At 41.0% G+C, this 21,171-nt stretch overlaps 3 protein-coding genes across 3 annotated transcripts; all 3 read right to left on the bottom strand.

Moving 5' to 3' along the window:
• Window positions 1–765: 765 nt before the first annotated feature.
• LOC117469960 (interferon-induced protein with tetratricopeptide repeats 1-like) lies at window positions 766–2,886 on the bottom strand. The gene is made up of 2 exons (XM_034114458.1): window positions 2,845–2,886; window positions 766–2,592 (listed from the first exon to the last, which is right to left on the bottom strand). Exons 1-2 carry the CDS (start codon window positions 2,884–2,886, stop codon window positions 1,258–1,260), a joined length of 1,377 nt encoding a protein of 458 aa, XP_033970349.1. The 3' UTR covers window positions 766–1,257.
• A 687-nt stretch (window positions 2,887–3,573) lies between these two features.
• LOC117470031 (thymus-specific serine protease-like) lies at window positions 3,574–4,516 on the bottom strand. The gene is made up of 3 exons (XM_034114551.1): window positions 4,315–4,516; window positions 3,927–4,078; window positions 3,574–3,829 (listed from the first exon to the last, which is right to left on the bottom strand). Exons 1-3 carry the CDS (start codon window positions 4,454–4,456, stop codon window positions 3,764–3,766), a joined length of 360 nt encoding a protein of 119 aa, XP_033970442.1. The 5' UTR covers window positions 4,457–4,516; the 3' UTR covers window positions 3,574–3,763.
• A 6,731-nt stretch (window positions 4,517–11,247) lies between these two features.
• LOC117470105 (interferon-induced protein with tetratricopeptide repeats 1-like) lies at window positions 11,248–15,487 on the bottom strand. Its single transcript, XM_034114660.1, has 2 exons — window positions 15,350–15,487; window positions 11,248–13,500 (listed from the first exon to the last, which is right to left on the bottom strand). Exons 1-2 carry the CDS (start codon window positions 15,355–15,357, stop codon window positions 12,204–12,206), a joined length of 1,305 nt encoding a protein of 434 aa, XP_033970551.1. The 5' UTR covers window positions 15,358–15,487; the 3' UTR covers window positions 11,248–12,203.
• Window positions 15,488–21,171: the final 5,684 nt, after the last annotated feature.

Genomic DNA, 21,171 nt, shown 5'->3' with positions numbered 1-21,171 from the left:
CTTGGGGAAATTCTCATACAGCTGTTTGTGTTTATTGCTCATCCTTGTTGACTTAAAAGTGGAACATTTAGGCACCTTGTGTGCAGTAATGCTACATGTTCTATACTATAGAATCTATAGCGTATATGCATGTATTTCACGCATAGAGGTCACTACAGTGGACAACTATTCAAAAGGTGTTTTCTTGTATATGCATGGGTTTTAATGGCATAGTTGCACATCAGCCACTACATAGGACCCTATTGCATCATCCCATACACTGCCACTCAGTGGAAAGTCAGTGTAAGTGCATGATAGATTTCTCTATACCAAGATTGACGACAGAAAGCCAGATGGACCTAATCACTCGTCGATATCTTGCCAATCCTTTTATGGAAAGCGCCCCCTGCAGGTATAACAATGTTGGTGACATCAAGTAACAACTAAGGAATCATATAATTCGTATTGATTTTATGTTTTCAGGAAATTATGATTAATCACCTGTCCACTAAAGTGGATGTCATGCATCACTGGCTATATTTCAATTCATACTGTTACTGCTACTGTTGTTCTTGAAAATACTTCATCTGCAATATCTTTTTGGGCCGTAAATAAATATACTTAAGTTATTATAATGTCATTTTAAGTTTGCACATCTTTATTTATCATTTTTTCAAAATGTACATGTCTTCAGTTCAAACTTAAACCCATACTGTCCACCTGAGTGGACATATAAAACTTTTTTTTTCAACATTTGAAAAAACTAGGAAACCAAAAACAAGTACATTTCTTGGTTTACATAATGCATTTTTATTGTTTTTTACAGTATAGAGGCACTCTTGACATACAATCAGTTGCATCATGCAATACTATTGCGATTATACATCCATAATATATTGAAATACCAATCACACATTTTTATATTACACAAATAAAAGCTTACGGCAAAGCACATTTCATAGGTCATAGAGTATTTTGCTAGAAGGAACAGTGCACATGGAAAACATACACATAATTAATGAAAACAACATGTCAACAACCAGTGTTATAAAGGATTTGGCTTGTTTCCTAAATCGAGTGTACTACTGCTGACAGTTTTTCAGTGCATAAGCTTTTAGATATATCTTTAAACAGCCTCTGTCTACTACTTACAGTATGTGCAGACACTTGTTAAAACTGCCTTTAAAGTACACAGCTCAATCAATAAGTATAGATTATTTTTAGGCAGTGCAATACCTATGTTTTTTTCTGATTGTTCTCCCTGTGCTGTTAAGAACACTATGGCTCTTGCAAGTTTGCCAGAAATCTCCTTATTTCTCCGCACATGCTGTCCCTGCCTTTGTCTCTAATCTTCTCCAGAATTCTGATGCTGCTCTCACGAAAGAAGGATTGGTGCGGTATCTTTGCTGCCTCCATGTGATATCGTATTGACTTGTGGCCATCCTGTTTTGGGAAATGTAAATATTTTGCATAGCTGTTGAAAAGCACCTGTTGTTCTGCAGGTTCCAGATCACTTTTTAGCAGTTCCTGATAAATCTGCTCAGCTTTAGCCTGACCATCATGTGACAGTGCGTATATCTTAGCAAGCTCTATATTCCTCACAAGTGAGGAATCAGGGTAAAGAGCAATCACCTCCTGATGGAGACTGACTGCTCTGGCTATCATGCTTTTCGTTGGGGGACTGTCACTGCAAAAGAGCCTCTTTTTGTAGCAGAGAGCAGCACGTCTCTTCAGATAATGCTCATCTGGATGGTTCTTCAGAGCCTCCTCTGCCAAATCAATGGCCTCATCATCAGATATATATGTTCTGTAAACCCATAGCAATGGTTTTAAACCACTGTAGCTGCCGACAGGACTTCTCAAAACCTTTGTGGCTAACTCACGTGCTTCATCTTTAACACTTTCTCTTCTCTGATCACGTTGAGAAAGGTATTGAGCAGCAAGATACAAGTTCTCTGGATCCTGTTCTTGGGCAATTCTCATTTTCTGAAAGATGTCATCTTTCAGCCTTCTCCTGCTGTGCTTAGAAGCATACAATAACGCTATGACATGCCAGCTGTTCCATTCCACCATGTCCGGCTGCATCTCGATGGCTCTCTGGAAGTAATCTGCAACCAGGTTTATGTCGCCGTTAAACGTCATCAGCGTATAGGCTTTTTCAGCGTAGATCTCTGGGTGGAGCTCCTCCTGGGATGGAGATGGGTATTTTTTATTCAGGGCGTCGACCTTTGACAGGTAGGCCTCGCTCTCTGCTTGGTCTCCCAGGTGGTGGTGCAGCCAAGCCAGGTTCCCGTAGTTCACCACTAACCAGGGTCCCTCATCTGTGTTTCTCATCTTATTGAAGGCCTCTGTAGCCTTGTTGAAGAAACTTTGGGCGTCTTCATTGGATCCCAGCTTGTACTGAATGAACCCCCGCAGGTTGTAGATGTGACCCAGCCATTTGTTTCCATTCTCAGAACCAATGTCTATCAAGTTGTCCCTACAACGTGAAAGTAAGGACCTGCTGAGGTCTAGATCCCAGGTGAAGTGGCACTGTAGAGCCTCCAGTCTGGACACCAGTGTTTGAGCAGCACTAATAGAAAATAACAAAATAACAAAATATTTAAAAACATCCTGAATAGTTTAATTCAAAATGCCTCTGAAGTTTGCAACATTTGAATACACACTGTTTAACTAATGTAGAGGAAGGGAGAATGGAAGGAAGGAATGGACTGCTTGACTTGCCTTCGGGCTCAACTCCCCCTTCACCAACACAACATACTGTATGCATTACTGCTGCTTCTGTTTCAATCTGCCTGTCAATCTCACACTCTACTTTACCCCTTGCCCATTAGCAAACATTTTTTAACTCCTTCACTACCTCACAACTCGGAGGGAGCATTCCACCGTTTTCTGGCATAGACCCATGGCTTCAGACTTCAAGGTACTGACTCTCATCCTGACTGCTTCAAACTCAGCTGCTAAGGGCCCAATGATTGCTGGACACCATGGTCTGCCAACAGAACCACAGTGTCTCCACTGATCCACTCCAGTGTGTAGTGAGTTTTGATTGCCGGTGTTTTACAGAGAATGAGGGTCAAGAAAATGGTCTTGTTAGCACGCATGTAGCACTATCGCCCCCTAGTGTTAACACAGGGTTATGGCAGCTCAAACATATTGTGATTAAAACAAGCAAAAGATAATCAGTGTTATTATATTAATTATGCAATACATACAATTCAGAATTTCATAAAGAAAGGCAAAAGGAGAATAATGGATTCTCTTCTGCTTTCAAAAATGTATATAAACACATCAAACACTTTATATTTAAGATTAAAATAATACATAATAATGTTAACTTATTTGTAATGCTATTATTTATGCTATATTCATTTTATATAATGTAATGTCATAGACAATAATACTATATAGTATGATATAATATACAAATAAATAATAAAATATGATATTATACAATAGTATATGGTATAATCACGTATTAATGGAAATTATTTAATAAATGGTATTGTATCCATAGATGATACGAGACGATGACACTTCCATTATAATTACTTTAGTAAAATATTTATTAACTTTTTATTGTTGCACATATTTTAACATTTTATATACTATATGTATTATGTTTGAACAACTACTGAATGATTTGGAAACCTTTAGAAAATATTTTGTAAAACATCTTTACACCTAGAATGATGATGATGATGAGGATGATGATGATGATGATGATGATGATGAAGAGCAGCTTACTGTATTCACTGCTTCATCAGTTTGTGATCAAATATCTTCACTCTGTCCTTTTCTTCTCGTGTTGGGCCGTCTTCAGCCAGCTCTCCACGTGTTTCTCAATCTCCTGAGAGGATAAGGAGGGAGAGTTTTTGAAGGACTTCATCTTCATCATGTGTGTGTGATGCAGATTACACACTCACACACCACCGAGGGATACACACCTGTCTGGCGTTCTTCAGCGAGCGGCGGTCGGTGACTCTTCCTCTCGCCATGTCCGCACAGTGAGCGCTGTCTCCAATGAAAACACTCTCTGCTTCCTCTCCTCCATCTGTCCTGTTCCCCACCGACAGCTCCTTCCACGGGTCGACCCCACCTGTGGGAAAGGTGATGGATAAGCATGACTTTTTACCACTTTATTTATCCTTTATTTATGCAGGGTTCCTTCCACTAAAAAATATGTTTTCTTAAAGGATGTTACCTGACAAAATGTCTGTACGTTTACATGGAAAAAGTGCATAACTTGCAATATATTTAGGGCAGGACAACCATGAAATGACATTGTTATGTTCTCCTTTGTCGAGTCATGTGTTGTGATTCTCAGCATCTCACCGTTGACGTAGAGCACCCGGTGTGTGTGTGGCTCGTCTCCTCCGTAGTAGCGGTTGGTGAAGGCGACGCGTCCAGGCAGGGAATTCTGGGAAATTCCAAACAGCTCGAGACAGATCTCAGTCTGCGACCTCAGGGTCACCATCCCAGAGAACGGACAAGAAGCATCCTCACAAGTCTGATCTACACACACACACACACACACACACACACACACACACACACACACACACACACACACACACACACACACACACACACACACACACACACACACACACACACACACACACACACACACACACACACACACACACACACACACACACACACACACACACACACACACACACACACGATGTAAAGAACGATGGCTTAACATAGGTGTGTGTGTGTGTGTGTGTGTGTGTGTGTGTGTGTTAGATCCACTGTCTCTCTGCTCTGCTCTCTGATTGGACGGTGGTGTCCATCAGGTCCTTCACTGTTTTCTCATGAGAGACGTCCAGACACGGCTCCTCGCTGCTGGAGCGGTAGATCTGCACAAGATACACAAATACAAGACATCAAATATTTTATGAGTAAGGACCATCACACAGCACACAGCCTGATTTATTTATTTGTTTTCAATATCAGAATCAGAACAGTTTATTTATCTTAGGGAACATTTTGTGACAATTGCTCCATTTAAGAATGAAATAAAAAAAGATAAACAACAAAAATAAATAAATAATAATAACAATAATGATGATAATGCAAAAATAAATAAAAATTATAAAAATTATAATGATAGTAATAATGATAACACAAATGTATTATTATTGAAAGTAAATTATTTATAAAAATATAATAATTTTTAGTAAGAATGTGTGCTAAAATATATCTATGTTAACACAAGAATTCAAAAATAAAAGGTCTCATTAAAATGAATGAATTCATTGATGTTTAATAAATGATTTTCCATGATTCAACACTCACCGTTTAATATCTGGTGCTCATTTTCAGGTAACCATGTGTTTTAATCTACTATCGATTTTACACATGTTAATCGAACACACGTTTCTGCCTTATAAAAATAATGTTCTCTTTTGCTCTTTCTGAAAACATGTGTAACTTTCCTTTTTTTATTCTAGGCGGTTAAAAAATGTACTGTTATTATTTACAATTTATATTTCTGTTCTTCTATGACTCCTGAATTTCACTACAGGGTTCAATGAAGGTCCATCTTATTTTACAAAGAGTTCCTGAAAATGGCTCAACACTGACACCTAGTGGTATACTGTACAGAAAAATGGACAACTGGAATTAATAATATTATTAAATTACTTTATATATCCCGGGGGAAATGTTTGTGGCAGTTTTCTTATTCAGTATAAAATAAATAAAATAAAATAAGTTTATAATAATTTTATAATAATTTTAAAAGGACCCAAAATATGTATATAAACATAGATAAGTAAAGTAATAATGTGCGATGAAAGAAAATAAAGATATGTATATCAACTTAAAGGTGGGGTATGTAATTCACTTCAGAAACACTTTCTGTTATATTCCATGGAATGCTCTTAACATCCCGATAGCAATGAATACATTAAATGCTTTGACAATAAATACATAAAAAAATATCATCTGTGGAAGCCGTAGTACTGTAAAAAGCACGACCAATCATCTGAGCCGGCCCGGCTAAAATAACTGGATGGCCTACCTGCCTGTCAGCCTTCCATCTGTGCACAAACTTATCTCGTGCCCTCATTGGTCATGTGCGCGTTCGTGTGTGTTGGAGGAGGGGCTCTGTAAGGAAGTCTGAAGGAAGAGGCAGATGTTTTCCGGTTGTGTACTTTCAAATTCTAGCGCACTCGAGCTGGTTTCTCCATTCTTACCTACCCCACCTTTAAGAAGTCAAAGTAAAATGTCTATGATATGTTTTGCTCAAAATACAAACAGATCATGCATTTTAGACGTCCCTCATATCCCTCTATTCCAGCCCTGTTAGAGAAAAGCGGATTTTGGGTCCTTAACTTGAAAAGAAAAAAGAGGAGGCGGAGCTAATGCCTGATCAGAATTCTACCGGAGATAAAGTTAAATCCTGCTTTGATAAAACACCATCCTGTTCTAAACCACATAAAGGATTATTTCTGAAACAGTATGGAGCTCAAATTATTTTTCTCTTGCGGGTTTACCACAAAGTGAGTTCCTTTTTTAATTTCCTGCTTTTTAAACACGTGCTCTCCAGCAGAGGCATTTCCTGGACCTGGAAACATTAAGGCTGATTAGATTCAGCCCCTAGTTTTGCTGCTATAGGCTTAGATTGTCGGGGGACACCTTACTTCTTCCTTCTCTCTGTCTGTACCTGTATACTCTCATGTTCCCAATAACCCAGCTTCCCCAAATTTATTTTTGGTGTCTATCTACACCGGGATCCTGAGTCGTGGCTGTGCCTGCTGCTGTGGTCCTGGATCATGAGTCCTGGATGGATATCCTCGTGGATTCATCTTCTTATTATAGACACACGCATTTCCAAATATTTGGACTACCTATGTTGTAAATGTATTATCTTTTCAATTTACACATGGCATCTATTGCACGTCTGTCCGTCCTGGGAGAGGGATCCCTCCTCTGTTGCTCTCCCTGAGGTTTCTCCCATGTTCCCCTTTAAACTGTGGGGTTTCTCTCTGGAAGTTTTTCCTTGTACGATGTGAGGGTCTAAGGACAGAGGGTGTCGTATTGCCATACTGATATTCTGTACAAACTGTGAAGTCCACTGAGACAAATGTAACATTTGTGATATTGGGCTATATGAATACACATTGATTGATTGATTGATTGATTGATTGATAGGGGCTTAGCCCACAGTGACGGCCAGTGGTGTTTTTTCTTTAGCCCCGGACAATTCTTCCTCACTAATATAATACATTAACCGTGCTTTACCTGAACCTCATCATGACACTAGAGAGGACGGCAGAATTGTAATTTCCCGTGTTCCGTGAATGCAACAGAGGCAAGACACCAGACCAACCAGAGAGTTGAATGGAAATAAACATCTGTCTTATTGGCTGACAGGTACCTATCCTGTGAGCTGTGACAATGTTTAAAATAAACTGTCAGTCGGACTCAGAGTTTTTGAAGATGGACATAAGAATATGTTTTCTAAAAAAAGACGACAATTCTCAAGTGGTGGCTCACACAACAACCGCAGAGCCACCACTTGACCCAGGTAAACAAGGTATGTAAATGTCAGTAAACTTCCAAGTTATGCGAACATGTAAGCAAAGCATAAATTACAGCTACGTTGACGTTACTTTGAATCGCGGGGGTAAGCTAAACCGCTAGCAAGTAGCTATAGCTAGCCAGAGATATAAAATAAACACTTCGTCATACAATCTAAATGTTATGTTTTTTAGCGTTACCTGGTGATTTCAAAGAAAGCTCTCTGGGAAATGTTGACTTACTGTTCGACATGAAGCTAGAAGCTACCTTACAGTACACAGTTGATCCTGAGTCCTGTCAGTTAAAGTGTTTCATAGTTAGCTTAGCTAAGCATCAACCTAGCACTGAAATATATGGATGTTATGTGACAGTATTTCTGAGAAAAAGTCCGCTGAAATGGTGGCATAATTGCCACTGCTTTACGTGTCCACAGCATGTTTGAACGTATTTGCAGCAGTAAATGTGGCTGTTTGGCCACTGACGTTGCCATAACAACACCTGAATTTAAATGTGCAACCTCTTTTTGTGACAGATTTTTGCATGAAATTATAATTCTTCTGAATGATATTCCTATTGACAGCTAGTAATGTGAACATTATGAGATGGACAGCCAGAGAGAATAAATGAAAAACAGTTTTGAAATACTATATGACAGTAAAACAAGAATACAGTTTAAAAGGGGAGTGATTTGTAAAATATAAGAAAAAGTAAATCTGTTTACAGTTCTGTTTCATATGGGTGTTGAGAGATGTATCCATAGATCTCTTAATTTTGCTCTCAAAGTGCACCAGATTGATGCTTTTAACTGCAATATTAAAAAAAATGTCTTCTTATAAAAAGTAGCACTTTACCCCTGCTTACACCTATATGCCCTGAGCTGATTATTGAGCCTTCATTGTAAGAGTCGCGGGTGTACTGTGTATGTGCGTGAGGGGAGTGTTGCAGTAGAACATTCCACTGTGGGCTAAGCCCCGAATGTTTCCAGGTCCAGGCGACGCCCCTGGTCAGAGATTTTCTTTTGGGGGTGCTGTGGGGTAGCTTGACGTTTCATGGAGGGTGCTCAAACATGTGGGGTTTCCCATTAAGGTACCCGGCGCTACAGTGGAATTGCAACACTCCCCACATGCACACACACAGTATACCTGCGACTGTTACAATGAAGGCTCACTCATATATGCTAGGTGTAAGCAGGGTTAAAGTGCTATTTTTATAAGTGGGGGGCGGAGTCCGGAGGACCTCACCTCCTCTAGGGGGGGGGTCCGGGGGCACGGGAAGATTCTTTTTTTAAATATTGAAGTTAAATGCATCAATCTCGTGCACTTTTGCCCCTTTCACACTAAGGCTTTTCCCGTTCTAGCTCCGTGCTAGAGCTTTTCTGGTTCGGAACCGGTTCTTCGGTTCAGCTCCTGCTCTGTTCACACCGCTCAGAGCCCGACTGGTGCTGCGTCATTGCGTCATCGTTTACGTCATGACGTAACCGTTTGCGTGCCTACTTCATAAAACCGCACGGAACCCCCTCACATCGACAACAACAACAATGACCAATTGTATTGAAGCGCTACTCGTTTTGGTTTTGCTCTGTCGAAACGAAATGGAACAAATGGGACGACTTTACTACCAACTTTACAGTCGTTACATGCTACATTCAAGACTTCTTTACAATCATCATCAACTTCAACGACGATTCCGTAGGAGAAAGAAGGTAAATATACGTCCTATTCGATGGCGTTAGAGCTAGCTGTTGTTAGCCTCTGCATGCGCCAAGCTCAAAATACCCAGCTTTGCAGCATTAATTACTATGGTATAACATTAAAAACTGATTCTCAATGTTATTTCCACAGATCATGTTGAAGCTGGCGGAAAGGCGGATGTCGCGTGTTATTTGGACACAGCCCAGATCTTCCGACGTAAGCGTGACATATGCGGTGCTTGCTCTCTAGACTGACAACTTTTTGGTGCTTGAAACAAACCCGATTCCGGAGCTTAGAGGCGGCTCCGCTGCGGTGTATAACTGTATTGATAATATGAAGGTGTGCCTTGGAAATAATCTTTTACATAATAATTGCATTTACTGAACACGGGAAATTGCACTCCTGCCGTCCTCTCTAGTGTCATGATGAGGTTCAGGTAAAGCACGGTTAATGTATTATATTCAGGGGTGCACATAACCTTTTTAGTGAGTTACTCAGATGAGTACCAGGAGACAATGTTTGGTACTCACCCCACACGAAGCGTGCCTCTGCCTCCTGTAAAGCTTCACAGGTCCGTCGGTTGTGTCCTGCGCGGCTCGGCCAGCACCCAGTAGAATCAGTCATAGAAAGTCAGAAGATTTTTTGCAGGGAGTGAAACGGCAACATAGCTGCTTAATGTCTTTGTTTTTTTTTTACATGTCTAGTAGTTTACTCCATTGAGTGTTGACAAGAAACACACAGGATCGAAAGATACGTTTTTTCTCGCCATTGACTTCAATACCTAATTTTTCCGAAATAAGGTCCCATGAGTTCCACCGGAAAGGGAAGGACTATATGATCATCCATGCATTATCGCACGCACAGCATTCTCATGATAAAACCCCTGCACATTCATGCAGTCGACCGGAAGGGTCTCAGGCTTGTGTGAGCCAGGATATGATCACCAATGTATTATCGTACGCTCAGCATTCTCATGATAAAACCCCCGTGCATTTCATGCACTTTTAAGCCCGATATGATATTGATATGACACCATCTCATGTTAAAACCCCATGTGCATTTCATGCACTTACAGCCCGTTTCATATGTCATGTCCCTTTGCTACGTTCCTTTGCAAACTACTCATTTGACCCAGGGCACGGGTCCGTGTCTCGGCTCTGTGTTGAATCAGGCTATAATTGTCGTGTCATTGTTCGGCTTTAACGAGCTGAAGGTCCGCTCCCTAAGAGCAACTCCACTCTTTAATTCTACGCTATTGAATATCACGTCTTCTCCATCCCTGTATAATTCTCTCATTATATCCATAGATCACCGCAGCCAGCTCGTAAGGTAAGAAACCCAGTACATCTCATTTCATTATACTTCATTTCTTTTGGGGGTTTCATCGGATCGGTTCTTCCATCCCGAATGATACTTCCTGCACAACGGGGCCTAATCGCCAAAACTCCATTACATTCATTTGTGTATTCCTGGCAATAAATATGTATTCTTACATCAAAACCATCTCTCCTGATTGAAATGAAGCTCAGCGCAAGTTCAACCAGGAAGACCGTCTTCTCATAAGCCTATCATAGCGCTCCGCTAACCCTTTTAAATCTGCTCTCCCCTCTGACAGCTGTCATTTCAGGTGACTCGACGCAACCCTCCTCCACCCCTTTTTCACCTCCTGTCCCTCTGAATCCAGGGTCAAGCTAAGCCACTCCCCTTCAGACCGAACCCAACCATCCATCCACCACCACCAGGGTCAAGACCCCAGGGGGATTTCATCGGATCAGTTCTCCCCTCCCGAATGATACTCCTGCACAACGGGGCCTAATCGCCAAAACTCCATTACTTTCGTTCGTGTATTCCTGGCAATAAATATGTACATGTTCTTACATCAAAACCGTCTCTCCTGATTGAACACTGACTAACCTCAACAGACACAGTCAGATAATGCCTGCTCCTATCTTTTATATTTAACCAATCAAACATTCCACAATTTCTGTATGACAACTGGATTTTCGCTGCACCTTCTAAATGAAAGATGAGTCATTCCAGAAGAATTTGAAGTATTGTTTTTATTGTGAATAAACATTAAAAAATACAGCTCTGTTACACACAATTGGTTAAAATATACCAAAAAGGGATATAGTGCATAGTATATGGAAGAGAGTTTTTAAATAAAAGTTGTCAAACAAAAGCCCAAAAGTCAAATAAAAAGTGGTGCTCGGAGTTCAAAGTCGATTTTTTTTTTTTTCTACCAAAGCCAAAGTTACTGAATGTTGTCTAAATACAAGCAGATGATGAATCTTCCTAGAAATATAGTTTTGACCTCATTTTAATCACGAACTAGGTTTTCACAGAAAAAACCATTCAGTTTACAAATCTGTTCAAATGTCACATTTTTTAGTACTTACTAGTATATGACATTTTTTAGTCTGAATCAAAAGACTCTCCCCACAGAGTCTTTACGGTAATTTTATGTATCACATCATTTTCATCAGCACATAGAGTTTGACTGGAGCTTTTCATAGAAATTACATTTTCAAATCTACATTACATATTTAGCTAAAAGTTGAAAATACAAAATAAAATCCTTTTCCACTTTGGAAAGAATACGAACAAAACAATCTCACATCAGGGTCAATTCATTATTCTGGAGCTTTCGGTCCTATCACATGATCGTTAGCAGATGAACAAAACAGATTGGAGTCACATGACACTGTTCACATTTTATCACTATTTAACATAATATCTGAAACTCAGAAAAAACTGTATTTATACCTGTATATCTTCAGTGTGCTTTATTATAAGTTAAACAATGTGAACTCTTTGTTTAAAGTCCTTTTTTTGTTTGTTTACATCACGAAGTTCATTAAAAGAGAGTTGAGAGAGAGAGTGATGTTTATTTCACTTTTTTATGTTCCATTCTTTTTTTTTAAATATTGATTTAGCAAAATAATCCATTGCTAATGCTATATTTTCCTGGATTTCAAACCATTGCTGTTAAGAACACTACGGCTCTTGCAGGTTTGCCAGAAACTCCCTTATTTCTCCACACATTCTGTCCCTGCGTCCGTCTCTAATGTTCTCCAGAATTCTGATGCTGCTCTTACGAAAGAAGGATTGTTGCTGTATCTCTGCTGCCTTCATGTGATATCGTATTGACTTGTGGTAATCCTGTGTGTGGTAATGTAAATGTTGTGCATAGTAGTTGTAAAGCAATTGTTTATCTTCAAGTTCCAGATCACTTTTTAGCAGTTCCTGATAAATCTGTTCGGCTTTAGCCTGACCATCATGTGACGTGCGTGTGTATATCGTGGCAAGGTATAGTTTACTGATAAGTGGGGAATCATGGTAAAGAGCAATCACCTCCTGATGGAGACTGACTGCTCTGTCTACCATGCTTGTCATTAGGGGACTGTTATGGAAAAAGACCCTCTTTTCGTAGCAGAGAGCAGCACGTCTCTTCAGATAACGCTCATCTGGATGGTTCTTCAGAGCCTCTTCTGCCAAATCAATGGCCTCATCATCAGATATATATTTTCCGTAAACCCATAGCAATGGTTTTAAACCACTGTAGCTGCTGACAGGATTCCTCAAAACCTTTGTGGCTAACTGACGTGCTTCATCTTCAATACTTTCTCCTCTCTTAGCACGTTGCCAAAGATAGTGAGCAGCAAGGTCCAAGTTCTCTGGATCCTGTTCTTGGGCAATTCTCATTTTCTTAAAGATGTCATCTTCCAGCCCTGTGCTGCTGCGCTTATAAGCATACGTTAACGCTAAGACATGCCAGCTGTTCCACTCCACCATGTCCGGCTGCATCTCGATGGCTCTCTGGAAGTAATCTACAACCAGGTTCATGTCACCGTTAAACGTCATCAGCGTATAAGCTTTTTCAGCGTAGATCTCTGGGTGGAGCTCCTCCTGGGATGGAGATGGGTATTTTTTATTCAGGGCGTCGACCTTTGACAAGTAGGCCTCGCTCTCTGCTTGGTCTCCCAGGTGGTGGTGCAGCCAAGCCAGGTTCCCGTAGTTCACCACCAACCAGGGTCCCTCATCTGCGCTTCTCATCTTATTGAAGGCCTCTGTAGCCTTGTTGAAGAAACTTTGGGCGTCTTCATTGGATCCCAGCTTGTACTGAATGAAGCCTCGCAGGTTGTAGATATGACCCAGCCATTTGTTTCCATTCTCAGTACCAATGTCTATCAATTTGTCCCTACAACGTGAAAGTAAGGACCTGCTGAGGTCAAGATCCCAGGTGAAGTGGCACTGTAGAGCCTCCAGTCTGGACACCAGTGTTTGAGCAGCACTAATAAAAAATAACAAAATAAAAAATATTTAAAAACATCCTGAATAGTTTAATACAAAATCCAATCCAATCCAATCCACTTTATTTCTATAACACATTTAACAACAACAGAGTTGATCAAAGTGCTGTACATCAACAACTGTATAAAAAAACATAGCATAAATACATAAAAAACAGACAGGACATGAAACAAATGTAAAACACGAGACAATGAAACCAGATCAGAAGCCACAGACTGAATAACTCTCCTACATGACGTAAAAACAATACAAAACACTAGTAAGATAAAAACCCAAATGTAACAGCACAAGTGTCACCTGGTCTGTAAATGCAAGGGAAAATAAATGGGTTTTTAAACGAGATTTAAAAACAGGCAGATTTAGGGACGACCAGAAGTAATCTGTCAGCAGACCTCAGTGTGGGTGTGTATGGTTTTAAAAGATCTGCCAGGTACGGTGGGGCTAAACCGTTTAGGGCTTTGTATGCAAACAGTAACATTTTAAATTGTATTCTAAAACTGACTGGTAGCCAGTGTAAAGAGGTGAGTACAGGTGTAATATGTTCACGCCTGCCTGTCCTTGTAAGGAGGCGTGCAGCAGCATTCTGGACCAGCTGTAGGCGTGACAGGGAAGCCTTGCTTATTCCAATGTACAGAGCATTGCAGTAATCGAGTTTAGTGGATATAAAACAATGTATTACTCTCTCAAAGCCATTAAAAGAAAGGAAAGGCTTGACCTTTGCTACAATTCTTAACTGAAAAAAGCTAGATTTTACCACAGAATGTATCTGTTTGTCTAGTTTAAAATTACGATCAATCCGTACACCCAGGTTTGTTACAATGGGTTTCACATATGGGACAAGAGAATCCAACACAGGCGGGGCATTGGGCAAAATGCCTCTGAAGTGTGCAACATTTGAATACACACTGTTTAACTAATTTAGAGGGAAAATAGAAGGAAGGAATGGAGCAAAAAACACTGAATAGGCGGATAGCAAATTATCCATTTCACTTAATCCCTGAAGATCATCATAAGTGAGGGTTGGAACGTAGAACGATTGGTAAATGGGACACTTGCCTTCGGGCTCAACTCCCCCTTCACCAACACAACATATGCATTACTGCTGCTTCTGTTTCAATCTGCCTGTCAATCTCACACTCTACTTTACCCCTTGCCCATTAGCAAACATTTGTTAACTCCTTCACTGCCTCACAACTCGGAGGGAGAATTCAACCGTTTTCTGGCATAGACCCATGGCTTCAGACTTCAAGGTACTGACTCTCATCCTGACTGCTTCACACTCAGCTGCTAAGGGCCCAATGATTGCTGGACACCATGGTCTGCCAACAGAACCACATTGTCTCCAAATAGAAGAGACACACTTATCAGGGACCTGAATTGGACAATCTCCTTTGGCGACTGAAATTAGAAATCGTGTTCATGGATATATTAAAGGTTGTCAGGGAAAAGCCCTGTGGAGGCCAGAACTCAGACAGAGAGAAAACAGACGCAGCGTTCACTTTGGGTTTAAGGTGATGACTGTTTGAGATGAGAGCTCATAACTATGCTTTGTTTCTTTCTTGTTCAGCATGCAGGGACTAGAGCTTTCATTCTGTTGGGTAACCCAGAGTTGTAGAATGACAATGTCCAAACCTTGCGCCTTGAAACTTTAAACCTCTAAGAAAGGAAATTAAAAAGAAATATAGAATAGAAAAGGTGTAGAATGAAGAGAGGGTTTGGAAATATTTATATTCAGATTCATACTAGTACCCTTGAACTCAATAAGACATTAAATAAACCCTTTATACTCATTATATATTCTTACAATGATATATAATTTAGATACTCACCTCATCATTCAGCTGTTTCCTCAAACCAGTAGTTCTGTAAATGTTGGGATGGTTTTGCTCTTGATGCTTTGGATCAGCTGCTATAAAGTCGGTGATATGCCACTTCTGCTTTGCTGTAAATAATGAGAGATGTTGTTGAGCATGCAAATGTTCTCACGGCCAAAACGCAAATGCCAGAGGCGAGGCATTTGGTTAACAAATACTATGTTATTTTGGTCTTGCTGCACCTTCACTTTTTTTTCTTAGGAAGGAAACTAAAGCCACATATCTAACTTGACTCCGCAAATGTTCTGTTTATATTTCCTCCAAATGTAACTCTAACTGTAACTTGATGCCATTATGGGTTAAATAATCAAACCAAAGATTCCACACTTTGAATGGCTGCAACCTTAAATGCAAGAATAAAATGTGACAAGCATGGAACCACGCCAGCACTTGACTAAGGTTTTTTGCATTGTTAAAAAATGAACACAGATAAACCAACAACAGTTAAAGGTGGGGTAGGTAATTTTGGAGAAACCAGCTCGAGTGCGCTAGAATTTGAAAATACACAGCCTGAAAAAATCTGCCACTTCCTTACAGAGCCCCTCCTCCAACACACACGAATGCGCACATGACCAATGAGGGCACGAGATAAGATTGTGCACAGATGGAAGGCTGACAGGCAGGTAGGCCATCCAGTTATTTTAGCCGGGCCGGCTCAGATGATTGGTCGTGCTTTTTACAGTACTACGGCTTCCAAAGATTAACATTTTTTATGGATTTTTTGTCAAAAGCACTTCAGATATTCATTGCTATCGGGATGTTAACCTGTTAAGCCCGAGAGACCCCGGTACCGGGGCACTGCCGCAACATCTTGCAGGAAACAGTGTCTGAGGGCATGTTCATTTAATAAACTATGAATGTTTTATATCCATGTAACGGGAAGAAACTAATCTAACTGATAATTTTAATTTATTTTTCAAAATAAACCCACAATGCTAACGCTGAGCCTCTGAATTAGCAACGAGCGAAAAATGCTAACAGATTACTGCACCGAAATTCACTCACAAAACCTTATTATTTATCTTTTCTGCACATCCATGACATCGTTTCACATCGTGAGGTGAAACAGAATCGAAGGGTACCCTCATTATCACTCAATTATACGAAATCGCGACTTTATAAACAAAAACAGACATCAAAACATGTGGCGCTAGGTAGCTAAAAATGCTAACATGGTTTACCTTGTGTCGTAGTCTGGTCCAAAGTGGTCTTCAATGGCATTAAAACGATAAAAACGCTGCTGAAGTTAATCCATAGGTTAATCCAATGTGTCTGTGTCCCTTTTAAATGATTTCTGATAATCCATGAGAAATAAAACTGCTTTTCCGTTTCCAGATGTCAGAGCTACAGTATAGGTTCGCTCTGATGCAATTCTGAATGCGCGAAGCCCACACCATTTTGTTGTACAATGTTAGTGAGTGGGGAGATTCCCCTTCGATTCTATTGGCTCTAACGGTCAGAAAGAGATGTCAATCACCAAAATCGACCAATGGGTTCCAGAGAAACGGTAAAACCCCCATTTCCACCCAAATCACCTCAGAGGTGGAGTTTCTTTTGCTAAACCGCTCTAAAAAGGTCAAATGTCATTTGTTTTGCATCAATCTTGATACAGGGTACTTATTATATGTTGTACTTTGGATTCCTAAAGCTTTTAGTCTACCTTACCATCATCCAAGGGTAGTTTTCACTATAAGTACAAAATAATCTTTGGACGGACACTATAATTTACAGTTTTTTACTATGTTCAATCTGAATTTTCATTAAAATAAAAAACATCTATATTGTTCTGACTATTCTACATCCAACTCACAGGTTTATCATTGCTTTGAGAAAAAAGATTATTAATTTAACCCTTTTAGAAGGGAAGATATGGTCATTTGTTCTGGGAATGTCATTTTCGAGCCTGAGACCTGAAAAACAGGCTCAGGGCTTAACAGGTTAAGAGCATTCCATAGAATATAACAAAAAGTGTATCTCGAGCAGGTTTCTCAAACTTACCTACCCCACCTTTAAGACATCAAAGCTTGTCAAATTATGGTATGGAGTTTACAGCACACCAGTATGTGAAAATAATAGATGAATGTATAGTAAATGCTAATATATACGACCAATAACATGAATATCATAAATAAAATGTATAAATGCAGCATTCTGTTTTTAGACTTCTCTGTTTCAGTGTGTGTGCTCTGTATAAATGCTCTGTAGTTGATCTGATTGAAATTGTGATTTTAATCTCAAAACCGCTACAGTATTTTCAGGCAGAAATTTGGGGCAATTATTTTGACAGAAACCTTAAAACTGAACTAACTGGCTGCTAGGGTTAACTTTGATTTAAACATTTGTAGAATACTAAGAGCTTGATTGAGTAGGGGTAACTGTATTAAGGGTTAACTCATATCTTTATAACTTAGGGTTTAATGTAATTGTAAACTATTGTGCCACTAAAAAGTTGTATTAACAACTCAGGAGTGAGCCAGTTTCAATTTCCTATTGAGGCCCATCAGCTGCAGAGAGTTAACTAATTAAAGGGTCGTGGCCCCACAGCTGTGACAACTCAGCAATCAGGTGTCCATTTTAGGTAGCACTTTCCTGGAGCGTCAGACAGACGAAGACTGACAAAGACAATAGAGTCCTGTTGGAGTCTCTAAGACTGACAAAGACAATAGAGTCCTGTTGGAGTCTCTTAGACTGACAAAGACAATAGAGTCCTGTTGGAGTCTCTAAGACTGACAAAGACAATAGAGTCCTGTTGGAGTCTCTGAGACTAACAAAGCCAATAGAGTCCTGTTGGAGTCTCTGAGACTGACAAAGACAATAGAGTCCTGTTGGAGTCTCTAAGACTGACAAAGCCAATAGAGTCCTGTTGGAGTCTCTGAGACTGACAAAGACAATAGAGTCCTGTTGGAGTCTCTAAGACTGACAAAGACTAAGACTGACAAAGACAATAGAGTCCTGTTGGAGTCTCTTAGACTGACAAAGACAATAGAGTCCTGTTGGAGTCTCTAAGACTGACAAAGACAATAGAGTCCTGTTGGAGTCTCTGAGACTAACAAAGCCAATAGAGTCCTGTTGGAGTCTCTGAGACTGACAAAGACAATAGAGTCCTGTTGGAGTCTCTAAGACTGACAAAGCCAATAGAGTCCTGTTGGAGTCACGAGGGAGGCAAAGAGGAGGTAAATCATACTTTAAATGAGCTAAGTATCGCTGGTGTTTTTATCCACTCTTGCTAAAAACATGTGTATATTCTCCATTCCTGTTCATGTGTCTTCTCGCAATTATTATTATTACCTAATCGTTATAACCGGCCTGCTCTCGTCTATCCCACATGCTCCACTGAGATCCAACATCTAGTTACAGACGGCCTGTGGAACTGCCAGTCAGCTGTTCCTAAGGCTGACTTCATCTCTGGCTACGCTTCCCTGCAGTCTCTGGATTTCCTTGCTCTCACTGAGACCTGGATTACTCCATCCAACACATCCACCCCAGCATCTCTCTCCACAGCATATTCCTTCACCCATACACCCAGACCCACTGACAGAGGAGGTGGCACTGGTCTCCTGCTCTCTCCCAAATGGAGCTTTTCCCTCTACCAACTACCTAACTTCACTCCTTCCACCTTTGAATTCCATGTCGTTACTGTAACCCAGGGGTAGCCAACACGGTGCCCGCGGGCACTTGGTCGCCCGCAGGGGCAACGTGAGTCGCCCGCGGGGCATGTTCTAAAAATAGCTCGCCAAGCAAATCCAAAATGTATAAAATACACAAAACAAAAACACCCCTCCTCCCCCACAATGAATATCGACCAATCACGTTCTTGCTTGATTTGCGGGACCAGCGTTGCAGTCTGGAAGAAAAGCAATGTGGCACCTCCCCGCTGATTTTCCAGCCCCATTGAACAGCCTATCATGCCAGCCTATACAACACATGAGGGGCAGAGTTTTACTCTGTGTGTTGCAACTTGCATATATTTATTGCACTTGACGCACACACACGCATGGCGTAATTTCCACCTGGGACAGGGGGGAAATGTCCCCCGCTCTTTTCGAAATCCCGTTTGTGTCCCCCCACTTTACAAATATGTTTATTATTATTTTTTAACGCAAGCCGTCATCGCCACGGAGGAACACACAGCCTCTGTGAGCGAGAGACACAGAGAGAGAGAGAGCTAGGGAGGGAGGGAGGGAGGGAGAGAGAAAGAGAGAGCTAGGGAGGGAGAGAGGGAGAGAGAGAGGGGGGGGAGAGAGAGGAGAGAGGGGGGGGGGGAGGAGAGAGGGGGGGGGAGAGAGGAGGAGAGAGAAGCTAGGGAGGGAGGGAGGAGAGAGAGAGAGAGAGAGAGGGGGGGGGGGTGGTGAGGGAGGAGGGGAGAGATAGAGGGGGGGGAAAGAGAGAGAGCTAGGGAGGGAGGGTGAGAGAGCGAGCGAGCGGAGAGCTAGGGGAGCACACCTTTATCTATTTAATATAGATAAAAGTAAGAAATCATTCCCTGTGTATAGGCCAGTAAAAAAAACAAAAAACAGTTTGAAAGGGGGAGTGATTAGTAAAATAAGCATAAATAAAAAGAAAGAATGCTAACTAGGTAACATAAGATAAGAATAAACCAGTTTAAATGATTTGTTATTGGTTGTGATCATATTCTAAAGATGTTTGGATTATTGAAAAGTATACAGCTCCCTTTCATCCGAGTGTTGAGAGCTGTATCCATCAATTCATGTTGTGCTCAAAGTGCTCCAGATTGATGCATTTCACTTCAACATTTAAAAAAACATCTTCCCGGGGGTGCATGCCCCCGGACCCCCCTAGAGGAGGTGAGGACCCCCCTAGAGGAGGTGAGGACCCCCCTAGAGGAGGTGAGGCCCGTCCACCCCCAAATAAAGCAGGTTAAAAATAATTAAATTGCATACATGTTCTTTTAGTAAACACTGAAAACGGGTCCCACAGACTCAAACAGCACACAAAGGTTAAAGGTCAGCATATCATCATGTTAAAATGTGCTAAATATATACACTGCAAAAAACAAAAAAAAGAGGAGTAAAAGTAGCCCCCGACTTGTTTTATTTTTTGAAAGTAGCCCTCACCCTAAAAAAGGTTGGTGACCCCTGCTGTAACCCATCCTATACAATGAACCACTGTTGTTCTCTACCGTCCACCAGGCGCCTTGGGAGACTTCTTGGAGGAATTAGATAATCTCCTCTCACACATCCCTGAAACTGGCCCTCCTACTGTACTTCTCGGAGACTTCAACCTCCAGACAGGGAAGATATCTGAACTAACATCTCTTTTAACCGCCTTTGCTTTCTCACTGTCTCCATCCCCACAAACTCATAAAGCTGGCAATGTCCTTGATCTCATATTCTCAAGGAACTGCACTACTTCTAACCTCTCTGTAAACCCGCTTCACATCTCGGATCACTTTTTCATATCTTTCTCTCTACCCCTTTCCAAACATAACAAACTCATCTCTTCTAATTCTGCACCTGTCCGCCGTAACCTTCGTTCCCTCTCCCCCTCTACTCTTACCTCATCGGTGCTCTCAGCCCTCCCTTCCTCTGACTCGTTCCAACTCCTGCCTCCAAACTCTGCTGCAGAAACTCTCCTCTGGACTCTTTCATCCGCACTGGACTCTCTCTGTCCTCTCACATCTCGGCAGGCTCGTCAGTCCCCTCCTGCTCCCTGGCTAAATGACGCACTGCGTGCTAATAGAACCATCCTTCGGGCAGCTGAGTGGAAATGTTGGAAATCCAAACACCCTGACGACCCCCCTCCTTCAGACTATCGCT

Source organism: Trematomus bernacchii, unplaced genomic scaffold (genome assembly GCF_902827165.1).
Source record: "Trematomus bernacchii unplaced genomic scaffold, fTreBer1.1, whole genome shotgun sequence".
NCBI lineage: Eukaryota > Metazoa > Chordata > Actinopteri > Perciformes > Nototheniidae > Trematomus > Trematomus bernacchii.
Note: the sequence above shows the minus strand (reverse complement) of the source record. Positions and strands in the feature narration are given on the sequence as shown.

What these genes read in the sequence shown, in the direction of transcription:
- LOC117469960 (XM_034114458.1), bottom strand. Translation starts at nt 2,886, where the DNA reads ATGGGTCTATGCCAGAAAACGGTGGAATGCTCCCTCCGAGTT. An exon ending in TGGAATGCTCCCTCCGAGTT is followed by an intron (nt 2,593 to 2,844) that starts GTGAGGTAGTGA and finishes TAAACTATTCAG; the next exon opens with GATGTTTTTAAATATTTTGT.
- LOC117470031 (XM_034114551.1), bottom strand. Translation starts at nt 4,456, where the DNA reads ATGGTGACCCTGAGGTCGCAGACTGAGATCTGTCTCGAGCTGTTTGGA. An exon ending in CCGGGTGCTCTACGTCAACG is followed by an intron (nt 4,079 to 4,314) that starts GTGAGATGCTGA and finishes CCTTTCCCACAG; the next exon opens with GTGGGGTCGACCCGTGGAAG. An exon ending in CGCTGAAGAACGCCAGACAG is followed by an intron (nt 3,830 to 3,926) that starts GTGTGTATCCCT and finishes TTATCCTCTCAG; the next exon opens with GAGATTGAGAAACACGTGGA.